At 44.1% G+C, this 14,714-nt stretch overlaps 2 protein-coding genes across 7 annotated transcripts in view; one reads left to right on the forward strand and one right to left on the reverse strand.

Annotated features, from left to right (window-relative positions):
* Window positions 1-3,178, reverse strand: part of DAP3 (death associated protein 3) — a 53,494-nt gene extending 50,316 nt beyond the window's left edge. The window contains exon 1 of one of the 4 annotated variants that reach the window (XM_011977249.1): window positions 3,121-3,178. The gene's annotated coding sequence lies outside the window, so the exon portion shown is untranslated. Of the gene's footprint in view, window positions 1-2,056; window positions 2,259-3,120 lie in introns of those variants that run through there. The other 3 variants (XM_011977247.1, XM_011977248.1, XM_011977250.1) reach the window with 3 other exon arrangements.
* Window positions 2,274-14,714, forward strand: part of YY1AP1 (YY1 associated protein 1) — a 30,476-nt gene continuing 18,035 nt past the window's right edge. For 2 of the 3 annotated variants that reach the window (XM_011977245.1, XM_011977246.1), the window contains exons 1-5: window positions 2,274-2,371; window positions 3,112-3,248; window positions 10,656-10,696; window positions 11,586-11,689; window positions 14,366-14,564. In XM_011977245.1, coding sequence (XP_011832635.1) covers window positions 10,676-10,696; window positions 11,586-11,689; window positions 14,366-14,564 — 324 coding nt within the window. In that variant the 5' untranslated portion in view covers window positions 2,274-2,371; window positions 3,112-3,248; window positions 10,656-10,675. Of the gene's footprint in view, window positions 2,372-2,517; window positions 2,637-3,111; window positions 3,249-10,655; window positions 10,697-11,585; window positions 11,690-14,365; window positions 14,565-14,714 lie in introns of those variants that run through there. The other variant, XM_011977244.1, reaches the window with a different exon arrangement.

Here is a 14,714-nt window from a genome sequence, read left to right on the forward strand (position 1 = left end):
AAAAAAAAAAAAAGAAAAGAAAAACTCAACCTGTACCCAAACAAAAATCTCAAATTTCTTCCCTCGTTAAATAAAAAAATCATTTATAGACTGTTACAACATAGCAGTTGCCATAACCTGTCAAATGTAAACCCTGACCATACTCCAGTAAATTTTATCTTAAAAAAAAAAGTTCCGCACACCTGTAGTCCCAGCTACTGAGGAGGCTGAGGCATCGGTAGGATCCCTTGAGCACAGAAGCTACTCTCTAGCCTAGCCAACATAGTGAAAGCAGGTCTCTAAAAAAAGAAATTTAAAAAAAATTTTTTTTTAATATTTTAAACCTTATTTTATTTTAGAGACAGGGTCTCACTCTCTTGCCCAGGCTGGAGTGCAATGGTGTGATCACGGCTCACAGTAGCCTCAAACTCCTGGGCATGCCACCATGGCCCAGCTGATATTTCTTATTTTTCGTAGAGATGGCGTCCTGCTATGTTGACCAGGCTGGTCTTTAACTCCTGGGCTCAAGTAATCCTCCTGTCTCAGTTGCCCAGTGTGTTGGGATTACAGGCATGAGCCACGGTGCCCAGCCTGAAACCTCATTTTAAAAGTTTATATCAGACCAGGACCCCAAGATGGAGTCAGCTGTACCAGTGAAGAAGAAACTCCTGGATGTCAAACTAGTGGAACTGCCAAACTAAATATTAATGCGTGATCTCACACAAGAAGGCACTGTTGCAGTGTTCAAAGAGGTTACTACAGGTATTACAACAAGTACTCCAACGTGAAGAAACGGGGCTTGATGGGAATTCTGTGGTGCTGGCAGCTTCTGTGCTTTTCAGCTACTGCCTTTTTGAAAAGGAACACAAGCATGGGCAGCTACAGAAGTAAACCTGAAGAGGGCCATTGCGGAGCGCTGGCTCCTGGATAATCTCCCTAGTTTAATGTCAGCTGATTAGCAACCTTAATTCCCTCTGCACCCCGATTTTTCCCTTGTCATGTAACATATCATATTTACAGGCTTCAGGGATTAAGAAGTGAATATCCTTGGGGAAACCATTATTCTATCTTCGTTGGTTCAAATAATTCAGGGTTTGTTCATTCAGTGAGGTCATTTTATTGAGCATTTAATATATTTTAACTTCTTGTACGCTCTTACGGTCACAAAATAACAGAATCCTATCTCATTTGCTTATATGTAGCTGACAATTCATTAATCAGTATAGTTACTGAAAGTTACTTGAACACAGAGACCATACATAAGTAACTCTCCCTATACACTGGTGTAGTGAAATTTCATTAAAGGCTCTTTTCTTCTTTGACACACAGTTATGCTGCTGATGAGAAATTTTACTATGAAAACAATGTGATGTAGTGAAAAAAGTTAGTTAGGTTTTTTTTTTTTTTTTTGAGACGGAGTCTCCCTCTGTCACCCAGGCTGGAGAGCGGTGGCGCAGACTCGGCTCACTGCAACCCCATCTTCCGGGTTCAAGCAATTCTCCTGCCTCAGCCTCCTGAATAACTGGGACTACAGGAGCCCGCCACCACGCCCGGCTAATATTTGTATTTTTAGTAGAGACGGGGGTTTCACCATGTTGGCCAGGATTGTCTCGATCTCTTGACCTTGTGATCCACCCGCCTCGGCCTCCCAAAGTGTTGGGATTACAGGCGTGAGCCACCGCGCCCAGCCCTATCTTATTATTTCACAAACCAATCCTGGAGGCATGTTTGGAGTTGCCTAATTTTCATGTACACTTTTTGATAAGGAACTAAGAAAAATAGCTTGCTGAAAACAAGGGAGACTGAGTCCAGAACTGAATGAGAAGCACATGGTTTCTTCATCCTCTATCACCAGGCTGTCTAACGAGGCTGAAGAAGTACTATCCATAAGTAGCGCGTCAGGGGCAAACAAACAAAATCGCATATGGACACTAGTGTGAAATTCGAGAAATCCGAGGCGGGTTAACAACAGCAAGCAGATCACCAGGCCGATCTTCCTCAGGTCCCAGGTTGGCACCACAGCGCCCGGGAGGAATCCCCACGGAGGCGCGCCGGTCCTACCGGCCTCACTCCCTACCTCCTGGAGGACCGGAGTCCCGCTCCTTTCCCTCAGCGATACATCCCCCGTACCGGTCCACTCCCTCACCGTGAGTCGAGGACTACTTCTCCAGACCAGACGACTGACACACACTGCCAAAGGCCGGCTCCAAAGCGCCCGTCCTGCGACTGCGTAAAAGGCTCGGGTCATCCGGCCGGAAACGACTCAACGCGCAGCCGCCGCGGCCTCCAACCACCGGCCGGCAGAGGGGGCGCTAGACAGCCCTCGATCCGCTCGCCGGGGTCCTGTGGAGGAGGAGGCGAGCCGCAGCGCCGCAGGAACGAGCCCAGGGAGGTAGGTTGTCGTGGGACTCGGCCCGCCACCCTGGCAATTCCAGTCAAACGGCAAGCCAGACTCGCTTTGCCGGCCCATTTCTCTCCTGCCCCTGCAGCCGACAGGAATGGAACAGTCCCGCGGGGGGGGGGGACTGTGGAAGGCGCACGCGCGAGGGTTGGAGGGTCGAGTCGGGGCTGTGCTGGCAGCGGCTGCTTTGGCGGCGGTTGGTGGCCGTGGGGGCGGGAAGAGGAGGTGGAGGAGGCTTGGGCTCGCGCAGCTTAAGGTACGCGTGAGGGCCTGCGCCGGAGCCGGCTTGACAGGGCCTGAGGGGGAGTGGGGGACTGGGCGAGGAGGTTCCCGTGGGTGAGCGCGTACGGGCTGGCTGGCGCGCTGGGCGGCCGAAGGTGGTGGTTGGTGGGAGCAGCCAGCGACTGGCCCGTAGACACTCGTACGCTTGCGGGCGGGCGTGCGCGCTACGCGGCCGGAGTCGGGCGGAGCGGGGGACGGTGGGGAAGAACGTGAGGAGGGAGGAGTGGGAGGTTGGGGGGGCGCTAGGCGCCCTTCGCTCCCTCCCTCTGGAGGAGCAGCCGCCGCCACCGCCGCCACTCTGCTGCCGCCGCCGCCGCCGCTCCCGCCGCCATTTTGGGTTCGTTTTGCGGAGGGGAGACGATCCCAGTCTCGGTTGCGGGACCCGCCTCCCCTCAGTTTGCCCCCTTTAGCCTCCACCTTTCCCTTCTCCTCTCTCGCATTTCCGCCAGTCAGCTTACCCGCTGGCCGCCTCCTGACAAGCGGGAGGGATCCGCCGTGGACCCAGGGAAGCGGAGGAGCCTGGCGGCCACCCCCTCTTCCCCACTTCCCTGCACTCTCGTCGCTCTCGGCCTCGGCCTCCGACACGGTGAGTAGAACGATTTGGGCAGGCCTTCGGGCCTAAGCACTCTCTCAGCGATTGAATCCTGGGCTTCCTGGGAGCCACTGTCATCTCCCGGACCTGGACCTCCGGGAGAGCAGTGGTGAAGATGGGGGAGGGGAGAGCAGGGAGGGGGCTCCTGAGCCTACCGGGAAGTCCCTCCAGGCGGGGTGAAGGGGTGTCCCTGACAGGCGGACTCCCGGAGGGGGCTGGAAAGTAAGCGAGTGGAGGCGGAGTCGTCTGTGCCCCTGACAGGTTAGTTTGTGTTTGTAGGCATGATCGGAGCCTCCCCCATAGTCCAGTTTGTGTGTGTTTAATTAAGGGATAAGAGTGTTCGGGGACACGATCCTGAGAGGGGAGTTTACCTGTGTGACAAGGTCTGTGGTGTCCCTGCCGCGTTGAACGGTATGTAGGAACGGCAGGATGATCTCAGTGTTGTAAGTTTAATAAATGTCACTGATTAGTTTGTACATGGAAAGAGGTGTTTTTGGTCTAGAAGACAGATGGTCTGTTGATGTGTAGCGGCTGTGTTGGTGTGTGTATGCGAGGATGGAAAGTGTTTCCGGAAGAGTTTGCCTTTATTTGTGTAAGTGTAATGGAATTCCCCTTATAAGTTAGCTTATTTCTTGAATAAATGTTGGGAGGTTCCTTGCAGGTTGATATGTGTGTGTATTTTAGGGATTGGGAGCCCCTAGTTACTTGTTGGGAAAGAGTGGCAGTGGTAGTGTTCTATACAGCGTGTGTCTGTGAGGTCATGGAGGGGAGAAACTTAGCATAGCCAGTTGTGGTCTTAATAGTTTGTGCCTTTGGTTAGAGTGAGTTGTGTAAATGTGAAGGCCCAAAATATCTTTAACAGAATCATTGCTACAAAGCTGTAAAGAATGGGTGGCCTTATTTGTTGTCGCGGGTTTATAGTAATAGTTTACAAATACAATAAGAAAGCGCTTTCAATTTCTTTGTGATACTAAATCTCTGTGAAAATGGTAGGATGCTTTCTTCCATTTTACAAAATAGTTAATTTAGGCATAAGGAGAGAACTTTTCCAAGGCCGCATATTAAATTGGTGACAAAGTTGAGACTGTAACTCCCATATTTTCACTACTACTGCAGCAGTATATTCAGCATACCATGGTGCCTCAGGAAGTCTTTGTCGGCAAATCTGAGTATGTTGGAAAGATAGGAGCACATATGACTGGTTGGATTGTATTTGGAGGAGACCGATTGTGTCAGATACGTATATGGAAAGTAGATGTCCTTGCCCGGTCTGACCTGTATGAAATGCATATCCATGGCTATTTTATTTTGTTTATGGGAGAAGCAGAGCATTTCTGACACTTGAGGTTGTATATGTGAGGGAGAGGCGGCTTTCACAGCTTAACCTCTACCAGAGCGGCTGCATGGGTGCTGACAGCTTAACTTGAAATCTGTGGGAGGAAAGATCCTTTTTCATTCATTCAACAAATATTTGTTGACTGCCTGTTCAATAAATCGTCCATGCTTTGGGGTGAGGATAATCAAGGTGTCTCTGTAAATAGCCTGGATGCAATATGAGGGGAATTGTTTTGACAGTGGTAGATATTAAGTTGAGTGAAGCAGTGTGGAATTAAAATCAGAAAACTGGTTTTGGGTTCTGGTGATTGTGAATGTATGTACCTGTGGATGTTGGAACTTCTTGGCTGGGCTGAAGGAATCCTTTGAAAGATTGATTTCATATAGTAAGAATCCCCTCTGTGAATATGAGGGAAGAGTGCATGAACTAAGCCAACTTAACTGTATTCTTCTGGAAAATGGGATGTTTCTTGATAGGCTAGATTAGTGGTTCTTAAAAGTTTTTGGGGGTCATTTATCCTTCTGAGAATCTGATGAAAGACACTGGGCCCTCAAGTTGGAAGATGAGCATAAGCACAATCACATGATTTATACATAGGATTTTAGGAACTTAAAGTGTAATGAAATAGAGCCAATTTATATTTAGGTCTCATTTGAAAACCTTTCATTTTCTTTGTTGGGGTGTGTGGATGTTAGTATGAGTTTAAGGTGAAGGAGTCTATGATAGTATTTGAACATGTTGACAGGAGAACTTTAGGATCTGTGTTTTTTTATGTATTCTTTTTATCGTCTGCAAACTTATTTCTGCAGTGTTAGTAAACAATTCTGTATTTGCTAAAAGGGGAAGCTAATGTAGCACAAGTATCTATGGCTTTGTTCTTTGTCAGTATCTTTTTGTTCTCAAACTCTGAGAAGCGCGTTTTTTTCAGTTTTGGATTGGGCCTGAGGTGATTTGAAGCTCCTATCTTGAAGTTTAGCTTAGTTATAACAAACACTGAGTTAAGCCTATGCAGGAGACACAAAGATTAATATATGGTCTCTGTGCTTGAAGAGATGCTACTTTTCTGTGGTTGAAGAGATGATGTGAATTGTATGATGGTGGCAGCTCTCAAAAGGACAAGTAAGAGGGAAACATTCCTAGAAGTTGAAATTTTATAACCCAGTTGCAAAGACTTTTTGTCACTACTTATTCTTAGGAATAACCATAAAGTGTGTACACTCTGTATGGAACTTTATACTTTAAAAAAATATGTTTTGTATCGTCTGGTGTTTTTGTACAAAGGAACTGTTGGTTTGAAAAGAAGGCAAACATCATTTGTGTTCCTTAGCTGTTTTGGGATATATTTCCACAGTGAGTTTATGTAAAAAGTCTTAATGTCATTTTTGGGTATACATACATGTAGAAAGCCCTCCTGATATAAAATCCAGTAGCTATTTGACAGACTACCCATTAATTTAGTACTAGAAATTAAAAATAATTACTGTACTTTTAAAAGAACAAGAAATTGGTCAGGTGGGGTGACTCATGCCTGTAATCCTACCACTTTGGGAGGATAAGGTGGGCGGATTGTCTGAGCTCAGAAGTTCAAGACCAGCCTGGGCAACATGGTGAAACCCCGTCTCTACTAAAATACAAAAAATTAGCCGCATGTGTTGGAGTGCACCTGTAGTCCCAGCTACTAGGAAGCGGAGACACGAGAATTGCTTGAACCAAGAATTGCTTGAACTGGGACGGGGAAGTTGCAGTGAGCTGAGATCACGCCACTGCACTCCAGCCTGGGCATCAGAGCAACACTCTGTCTCACACACACACACACAAAAAAGAGCAGGAAATTCAAAAAGGTGTTTTAATAGGACAGATTATAGGATTCAGTGAGATAATGGAGAATTTTTAGGAAAAATGGTCTGTTAGTCCTTTCTCTCTATTGACATGGCCCCTGTGTAAGAATACTATGTAAATTTGTGAAAAGTTTAATATTTTCTCTAAATTTTTAATGGGTAGTAGGTTCATGGTGTTGTTTTTCTCAAAACGTACATGTGATATGTGTGTGTAGTGCGTATATATGTGCATGTATGTTTATATAGTTTATTTTTTTAATAGCGATTAGGTCTTGCTATGGTTTTGTTTTTGTTTTTGAGAGTTTCACTCTTGTCGCCTGGCTGGAGTACAGTGGCGCAATCTTGCCTCACTGCAGCCTCCACCTCCCAGGTTCAAGTGATTATCCTGCCTCAGCTTCCCAAATAGCTGGGATTACAGGTGCGTGCCAACACGCCCTGCTGATTTTTGTATTTTTAGTTGAGACAGGGTTTCACCACGTTGGCCAGGCTGGTCACGAACTCCTAACCTCAAGTCGTCCACCCGCCTCGGCCTTCCAAAGTGCTGGGATTACAGAAGTGAGCCACTGCACCTGGCCCAGGTCTTGCTATGTAGATCAATCTGGTCTCGAACTCCTGGCCTCAAGCCATCTTCTTGTCTCAGCCTCCCAATTTGCTGGGATTACAGGCCTGAGCCAGCATGCCCAGCCAAAATTTTTACCTGGTTACCAAATCAAAGATTTTCTCCAAAATGAACTGGAATAGCCTTACTGTGTTAATGTTGCCTTGGTGGGGACGCCTAAGTCTTGAAACTAAATTGAGGTAGTTATGACAGTTCTCTTTTTAAAGCTGATCAGTATTTCACTTGTGTTTTAGAAGTCCAGTGTACTTCAAAGTAGGACCATCTCTTTTTTCTCTTTTTTTTTTGAGACGGAGTCTTGCTCTGTAGCTCAGTTTGGAATGCAGTGGCATGATCTCGACTCACTGTAGCCTCTGCCACCTGGATTCAAGCGATTCTCCTGCCTCAGTCTCTTGACAGCTGGGTTTACAGGCACGCACCACCACGCCTGGCTAATTTTTGTATTTTTAGTAGAGACAGGCTTTCACAGTGTTGGCCAGTAGCCAGGCTGGTCTCGTACTCCTGACCTCAAGTAATCCACCTGCCTTGGCCTCCCAAAGTGCTGGGATTACAGGTGTGAGCCCCCGCACCTGGCCAAACCCATCTCTTTCATTAAACCACTTTATTTTGGTTCAGAAACAAGACTGCCATGTATATAGTGCTTAATTATGTGCCAAGCACTATTCCAGGTACTAAGATACAGTAATGGACAAAACAAGATCCCTGCTCCTCTATCTCAGGACTTAATAATTTGGGCATTTTCATTTTCCAATCTAGGATCTTTCAGTACTGTTACAGGATTCCTGAAGGAATTCCTGAAATATAATTATTTTTCTGCTAGAGCAAATCAATTTTTTTTGTTTCTGTTTTTGTTTTGAGATGGAGTTTCACTCTTTTCACTCAAGCTGGTGTGCAATGGCGCAGTCTTGGCTCACTGCAATCTCCGACTCCCGGGTTCAAGCGATTCTCCTGCCTCGGCCTCCCGAGTAGCTGGGATTACAGGCGTTAGCCACCACGCTCGGCTAATTTTGTATTTTTAGTAGAGATGGGGTTTCACCAGGTTGGCCAGGCTGGTCTCGAACTCCTGACCTCAGGTGATCCACCACGCTCAGCCTCCCAAAGTGCTAGGATTACAGGTGTGAGCCACCACGCCCAGAAGAGCAAAATTCTTCTGTTGACAAAAATATCTTTCCTCTGAGGAAAAGACACTATGTGCCTATGTTTTATCCAGGAATTCCACTGGATAGTTTGTCCTTTGGGATATCAGGGGATTAAATCCTCCTTTAAGAATGAAAGTACTCGGCTGGGCGTGGTGGCTCATGCCTGTAATCCCTGCACTTTGGGAGGCCGAGGGGAGTGGATCACCTGAGGTCAGAAGTTGGAGACCAACCTGGCCAACATGATGAAACCCTGTCTCTACTAAAAATACGAAAAATTATCCAGGTGTTGTGGCGGGTGCCTGTAATCCCAGCTACTCAGGAAGCTTGCAGCAGGAGAATCACTTGAACCTGGGAAGCAGAGGTTGCAGTGAGCTGAGATTGCACCACTGCACCCTATCCTGGGCAACAGAGCGAGACTCCGTCTCAAAAAAACAAAAACAAAAACTCTAACATGTAGAGTACGTAGATGTAGAAACAAAAGTAAAATGATTGTTGAAAAAATGTCTGTTTTTTATCTTCTAAATAGCTTTGTGTGTCAGAGATCAGAACGCTCATTTTACATGATATCAAGAAACAGAATGCTAGATGGCTAGAATGGTCGTTACTTTCCTAGATATCCATTGTAGAGGAACACATAAGGTAAAACAAATGAATAAAAGTTAAAAAAAAAAATGAGATATCCAAAGATTTGAAGCTCTTTACCCATTAACATGATAATCATTTCAACCTTGAAAATTTATAGAACAAGAGTCAGAACTCAGAACAAAGATCTCTGAGGAAGTAAAGATCAAACTGCCTCCTAATTTCTCATTTAGTCTGTCATTGGGCACTGTCAAACTGTCAAACTATATTTAGAGATTGTGGTTTTCATCTGGAGACTTAATGAGTCGTGTAGTATCTTGAATACACATATAAGATCTTGCCAGGTGGGGTGGCTCACGTCTGTAATCCCAGCACTTTGGGAGGATGAGGTGGGAGGATCACTGGAGCTCAGGAGTTCGAGACCACCCTGGGCAACATAGCAAGTCCCTGGCTCTATTAAAAAAAATAATAATAATCCTCAATGTAGAACTTTAAATTTATCCTCATGTGTTGCATCCAGTTGATTTGAGAAAATGTAATTTTGAATTTTCCATCAATTGCATTGGCAGTCCCTTTCAGCTTTACAGCTTTACATCATCTACAGATTTGTTAAGTATGTTCTCTTGGTCTTCTAACTCACTGATGGAGTTCTTAAATAGGTCAGGTCCAAAGATAGGGCCCTATGAAACACTGTTGGAAACTTGTCTCTGACTCTCTCTCTCTCTCTGTCTCTTTTTTTGAGACAGTGTCTTGCTCTGTCGCCTAGGCTGGAATGTAGTGGCACGGTCTTGGCTCACTGCAACCTCTGCCTCTAGGAATCAAGAGATTCTCTCACCTCAGCCTCTCAAGTATCTGGGACTATAGGCGTGTGCGACCAAGCCCAGATAAATTTTTTTTTTAGAGATATGTTGACATTTTGCCCAGGCTGGGAGACTTGTCTCTTGATTCCATTCAGTATTGTGAGGGTTTGGATAGGCCATCTACTTCTAAAATCATCGGGCCAGACGTGGTGGCTCACGCCTATAATCCCAGTGCTTTGGGAGGCCAAAGCGGGTGGATCACCTGAGGTCAGGAGTTCAAGACCAACGTGACCAACATGGAGAAACCCCATCTCTACTGAAAATGCAAAATTAGCTGGGCGTGGTGGTGCATGCCTGTAATCCCAGCTACTTGGGAGACTGGGGCAGGAGAATTGCTTGAACCCAGGAGACGGAGGTTGCAGTGAGCCGAAATTGTGCCATTGCACTCCAGCCTGGGCAACAAGAGTGAAACTCCATCTCATTAAAAAAAAAAAAAAAAGAAGAATCATCTAGCTCACATTTTCTCTTTGTTGTCTTCCTGTTAGAATTTAAGCTTCATGAGATTAGAACACACTCTCTCTCTCTCTCTCTCATTCTCTCATAGCATCTAAAACAGGGATTGAAACATAGTAAGTACTCAATAAATGTTTCTGAACAAATGAATTAAGGATAGCCGGGCGTGGTGGCTCAAGCCTGTAACCCCAGCACTTTGAGAAACCAAGGTGGATGGATCACTGGAGCTCAGGAGTTCAAGACCAGCTTGGGCAACATAGGGGAAACCCATCTCTACAAAATATAGAAGAATTAGCCGGGCATGGCAGCACACTCCTGCGATCCCAGCTACTTGGAGGGTTGAAGTGGGAGCATCGCTTGAGCCTGGGAAGCAGAGATTGCAGTGAGCCAAGATCAAGCCACTGCCCTCTAGCCTGGGTGACACAGTGAGACCCTGTCTCAAAAAAGAATAAGGATAAATATGAAGAATTCATCAGATGCCTTGTTGAAAACGTCATACATTGTCTACATGGAATTTCTCCATATTGTAAAATGAATCTAATTTATACCAACAACATGCTGTTTGGCTTTTTTGCAGAAAAGGAAGCAAATGAACTGATGGAAGATCTGTTTGAAACTGTGAGTAGTGATCCTCGAGTGAGAACATGGGATTGTAAGTTGGTTCTCCAACAAAATGTGTCCTTTGGTCTCTGTGATGCTCCCTCTAGAAGAGGGACTAAACCAATTCTCCTTTTAGTCTGCCTGGGAAAGAATATAATGACAAGGGAAATTTGCTAACTACTAGACTCTTGATTATCCACATGTAGGTTATTGTTATTAAAATTTTCCTTGAAGCTTTTTTTTTTGGAAGCAAAGTCTTGCTCTGTCACCCAGGCTCTGGAGAATACAGTGGTGAAATCTCAGCTCACAGCAGCCTCGACCTCCAGGGCTCAAGCAGTTCTCTCATCTAAGCCTCCTGAGTAGCTGGGACTACAGGCACACACCTACAGGCCCAGCTAATTATTTTACTTTTTTCTAGAGACAGGGTCTCGCTATGTTCTGGAACTCACAGGCTCAAGTAATCTTCCTGCCTCAACCTCCCAAAGTGCTGGAATTACAGGTGTGAGCCAGCATATCTGGTCCCTTGAAAACTTTCGATGGCTTCCCCTACTGTCATTTGGTGTGTCCTTAAAGATTGCCAACTAAAGTATTTTGCACACAAATAATTACCTTTTCTATAATTTTGTCTGAAAAGATATTTCTGAAGAGATTGATCATTTTGAGTTACCCTAGCTCTGTCCATACTGATACAAGTTGACTGGTTGAGCGACGACTTTCCCGGCATGATAGTCCTTCCAAATGTGGGTTTGTGGGAGTCCTGAAGTGAGAAAGGTTCTGATGTAGGCTCTTTCTGGGTGCCAGCATTATTAAAGTCTTGTAATCTGTAGTTTTCACTCTTCCTTTCCAATACTGGAGCAACATTCGAGACCCATTCCCCAGGAAAACCCTCCCTTCCCTTTGTCCACAGTTCCAAGATGAGATGGGATTCTCCAACATGGAAGATGACGGCCCAGAAGAGGAGGAGCGTGTGGCTGAGCCTCGACCTAACTTTAACACTCCTCAAACTCTACGGTAGGCTAGTTGAAAGACCTTGAGATTTGGAATAGAGGAAAAGTTTATTTCTGAAAAGGTTTTCAGAAGTTGCAGTTAACAATTTTTCATCCCCAACCAGCTTCTGTTACTGATGTAAGGATGCAGAGCCCTGTCAGGAGTTAGGTGTCAGGTGAAGTCTCCTTGGTATGGGGCAGTGCAGCTGTAGGCCAAGCTGTATCTGTTTGGGAAGGGAGAAAAAACAGTAGCTGGCATCCATATCCACTTCTCCAGGTGAGTGGTGCTGGAGAGGTATGTAGGAATTTATGTGGCCAGACACACAAACTACCCCATATTGTAATATCGAGTCTGTCCCTTTCGTTCTTTTTATGTGCCATTAATATTTGCTAAATGTGACTGAAAATTTGTTAAGTCACCTAGGCATTAGTGGAGCAAACCCTGAAGCACCTGCAGTAAGGAGTCTGAAACGTATGTGCTGACGTTTCTGCCTGAGGTTGGCACTTGTGTTACAGCATCCAGAAAGTAGAGGCTTTAATTTTTTCCTCATTTTCTGGTGGATTTGCATCTGCACTTTATTCTGTTGTAACAGCATATAATCATTAGGTGGATGGCAACAGGTCAGGATGCATTTTGTGCCGTAAGTGGAACAAAGCAAAGAGAATAGACCCTCTAATTAGTCCTGTGTTGTAACTTAACAGCATTACTAAGCAGAGAGCTTGAGATCCATCTGAAAGCTAGATCTTTAATGATTTTCTAGGCTAGTGAAAAAAGATAAGATATGCCAACCAATGTCTAAAAACTAGAATTACTAGTCATTCTCCATTACAACAAATATCACAGTACAACTACATCAAAAACCTCAAGATTGCTAAGTCAGTATTTGACCCATTATTTTAATTTATAGTTCATAGAACAAAATTATGGTATAGCAGAATGGAACCATTCATCCTGGGAATGTATAATGGGATTTGATTAATAAACATTTTGGTTTCGCTGATCAACTCTTTATAACTTCTTAAAATTTGGAAAGTGTAGAACTAATTTAAAATTCCTGTTAGAATTCAGTTACCTTCTGGTATTCAATGGAATATAGTCATATATCATCTCATGGTCATACCCTCTGTGAAATCTATCATTAAACGATTCGTCATTATGTATTAAATGATTCATCATTGTGTAAACATCGTAGAATGTACTTACATAAACCTAAATGGTTTAGTCTACTGCGTACCTATTGCTCCCAGGCTACAAACCTGTACAGCGTGTTACTGTACTGTACTGAATACTGTAGGCAGTTGTAACACAACGGTAAGTACGTATGTATGTAAACATACAAAAGGTACTGTAATCTTGTGGAGCAACCTCTGAATATGTGGTTCATTATTGACTCAAACATTATGTGGCACATGACTGTACGTGGGCCGCTGCTGCTTCTCTTTCAATTGCAAATACAAACCTGTTTTAATCTTTAAATAAAAATCCTGGATTCTGTAAGTCCATAGATAGTAAAAACATCTTAAAACACAATAAGGAAGAGAGAGGAGAAAAAGACAGTCAAAACAAAATCTCTGGGGCTTCCGTTATCAGTTATCTAAATAGTATTTATTAAAACTAAGTGCAGTCTGTGTTTCCATTTTCTCCTTTCTTATGCTTCTGCTCTTTTGTTCCTTCAGTGGTGGTAGCACAAATGTTCAAATTTTCAGTTGTCAGTAAAGATTGTATAGACAGTCCCATAGTCTTTAGGTTTTTACTCTGCTACCCAAACCCACAGTAGTAAATACTATAAAAGAAAACTTACTCAAAGGTAATCTTTATCTGCAAAAACTATTGAAAAACGTTACCATTTAACTATTGCTGTAATGTAGGGGATTCCTTGAAATATGATAACCTGCTTGTTACAGCTACTTCAGCAGATCTTATCCTGTTGCATAGGGTATCAGCATGTGCTTAATCATTTAGGTATCTTATTCTCCCTTTATTTCTTTCTATGTAAACATAGAAAAGGTACAGTAATCATACATAGAACTGACATGCTAGGTATTTGAATTTTTGCTCTAGCCCTGCAAACAATCTTTCATGAGAGTAGGAGTGGGAAGTTAGGGTTAGGAACCTTGGAAGAGGAATTTAAAGGGCCAAAAGAAGATAGCCTTCATGGATAGTAGTAGGATAGTATTTGAACTAACATCTCGGTTGTATTCTTTTGAACTACTGTGTATTTCAGTTATTTTGGTATATCCTTTTCTTGCTTCATGCTAGTAAGTCTTTGACTTGTTAAGATAGCAAGGCAGTGCAGCCTGAGTAGATGGGATAATGGGACAAGCTGGACCTGGGATGGGAGTAACAAGTAAATGAGAGAAGAAATGAGAATGATGAGTTCCCACCAGCTCCTTGGCTGCTTTCTTACCCATATATTTCTCTGTCCCTAGATGTTTGTTTTTTTTCTTCATTCGTGTATTATTTGGAAGAGGAATTGTAGAGGAATGGCATGGGGTATAATACAGAATCATATTTGATGCATGCTAACTACTTTGGGAAAAGATTTGTATAAGGCTGGGAGTTTGACTGCTGGCTAAAGTGAAATGGGGGATTAGTAGGGAATGAAAATTGTTCAGGCTGTTTGCTCATCATTGGAAAGAATTGGATGTGTTGTGAACCTAGGAAAACACTCACAATCCGTCATCCCCCTGTTTGGGATAGGTTTGAGGAACTACTGGCCAACCTACTAAATGAACAACATCAGATAGCAAAGGAACTACTTGAACAGCTGAAGATGAAGAAATCTTCAGCCAAACAGCAGAAGGAGGTAGAGGAGGTTAAACCCCAGTGTAAGGAAGTTCATCAGACCCTGATTCTGGACCCAGCACAGAGGAAGAGACTCCAGCAGCAGATGCAGCAGGTAACACTTTCCTTGGTCATGTTAATATTGAATTATACCAAGGCCTAACTCTGAGGCTTTGGTATAATCCAAAATTAACAACTTTGTAAATGTTAGAGATAGTTACCTTACTACCTATTAAAACTGTAGTATCTTCACATCAGTTAGAAG

This window comes from Mandrillus leucophaeus, unplaced genomic scaffold (assembly GCF_000951045.1).
Source record: "Mandrillus leucophaeus isolate KB7577 unplaced genomic scaffold, Mleu.le_1.0 Scaffold1758, whole genome shotgun sequence".
Classification (NCBI taxonomy): domain Eukaryota; kingdom Metazoa; phylum Chordata; class Mammalia; order Primates; family Cercopithecidae; genus Mandrillus; species Mandrillus leucophaeus.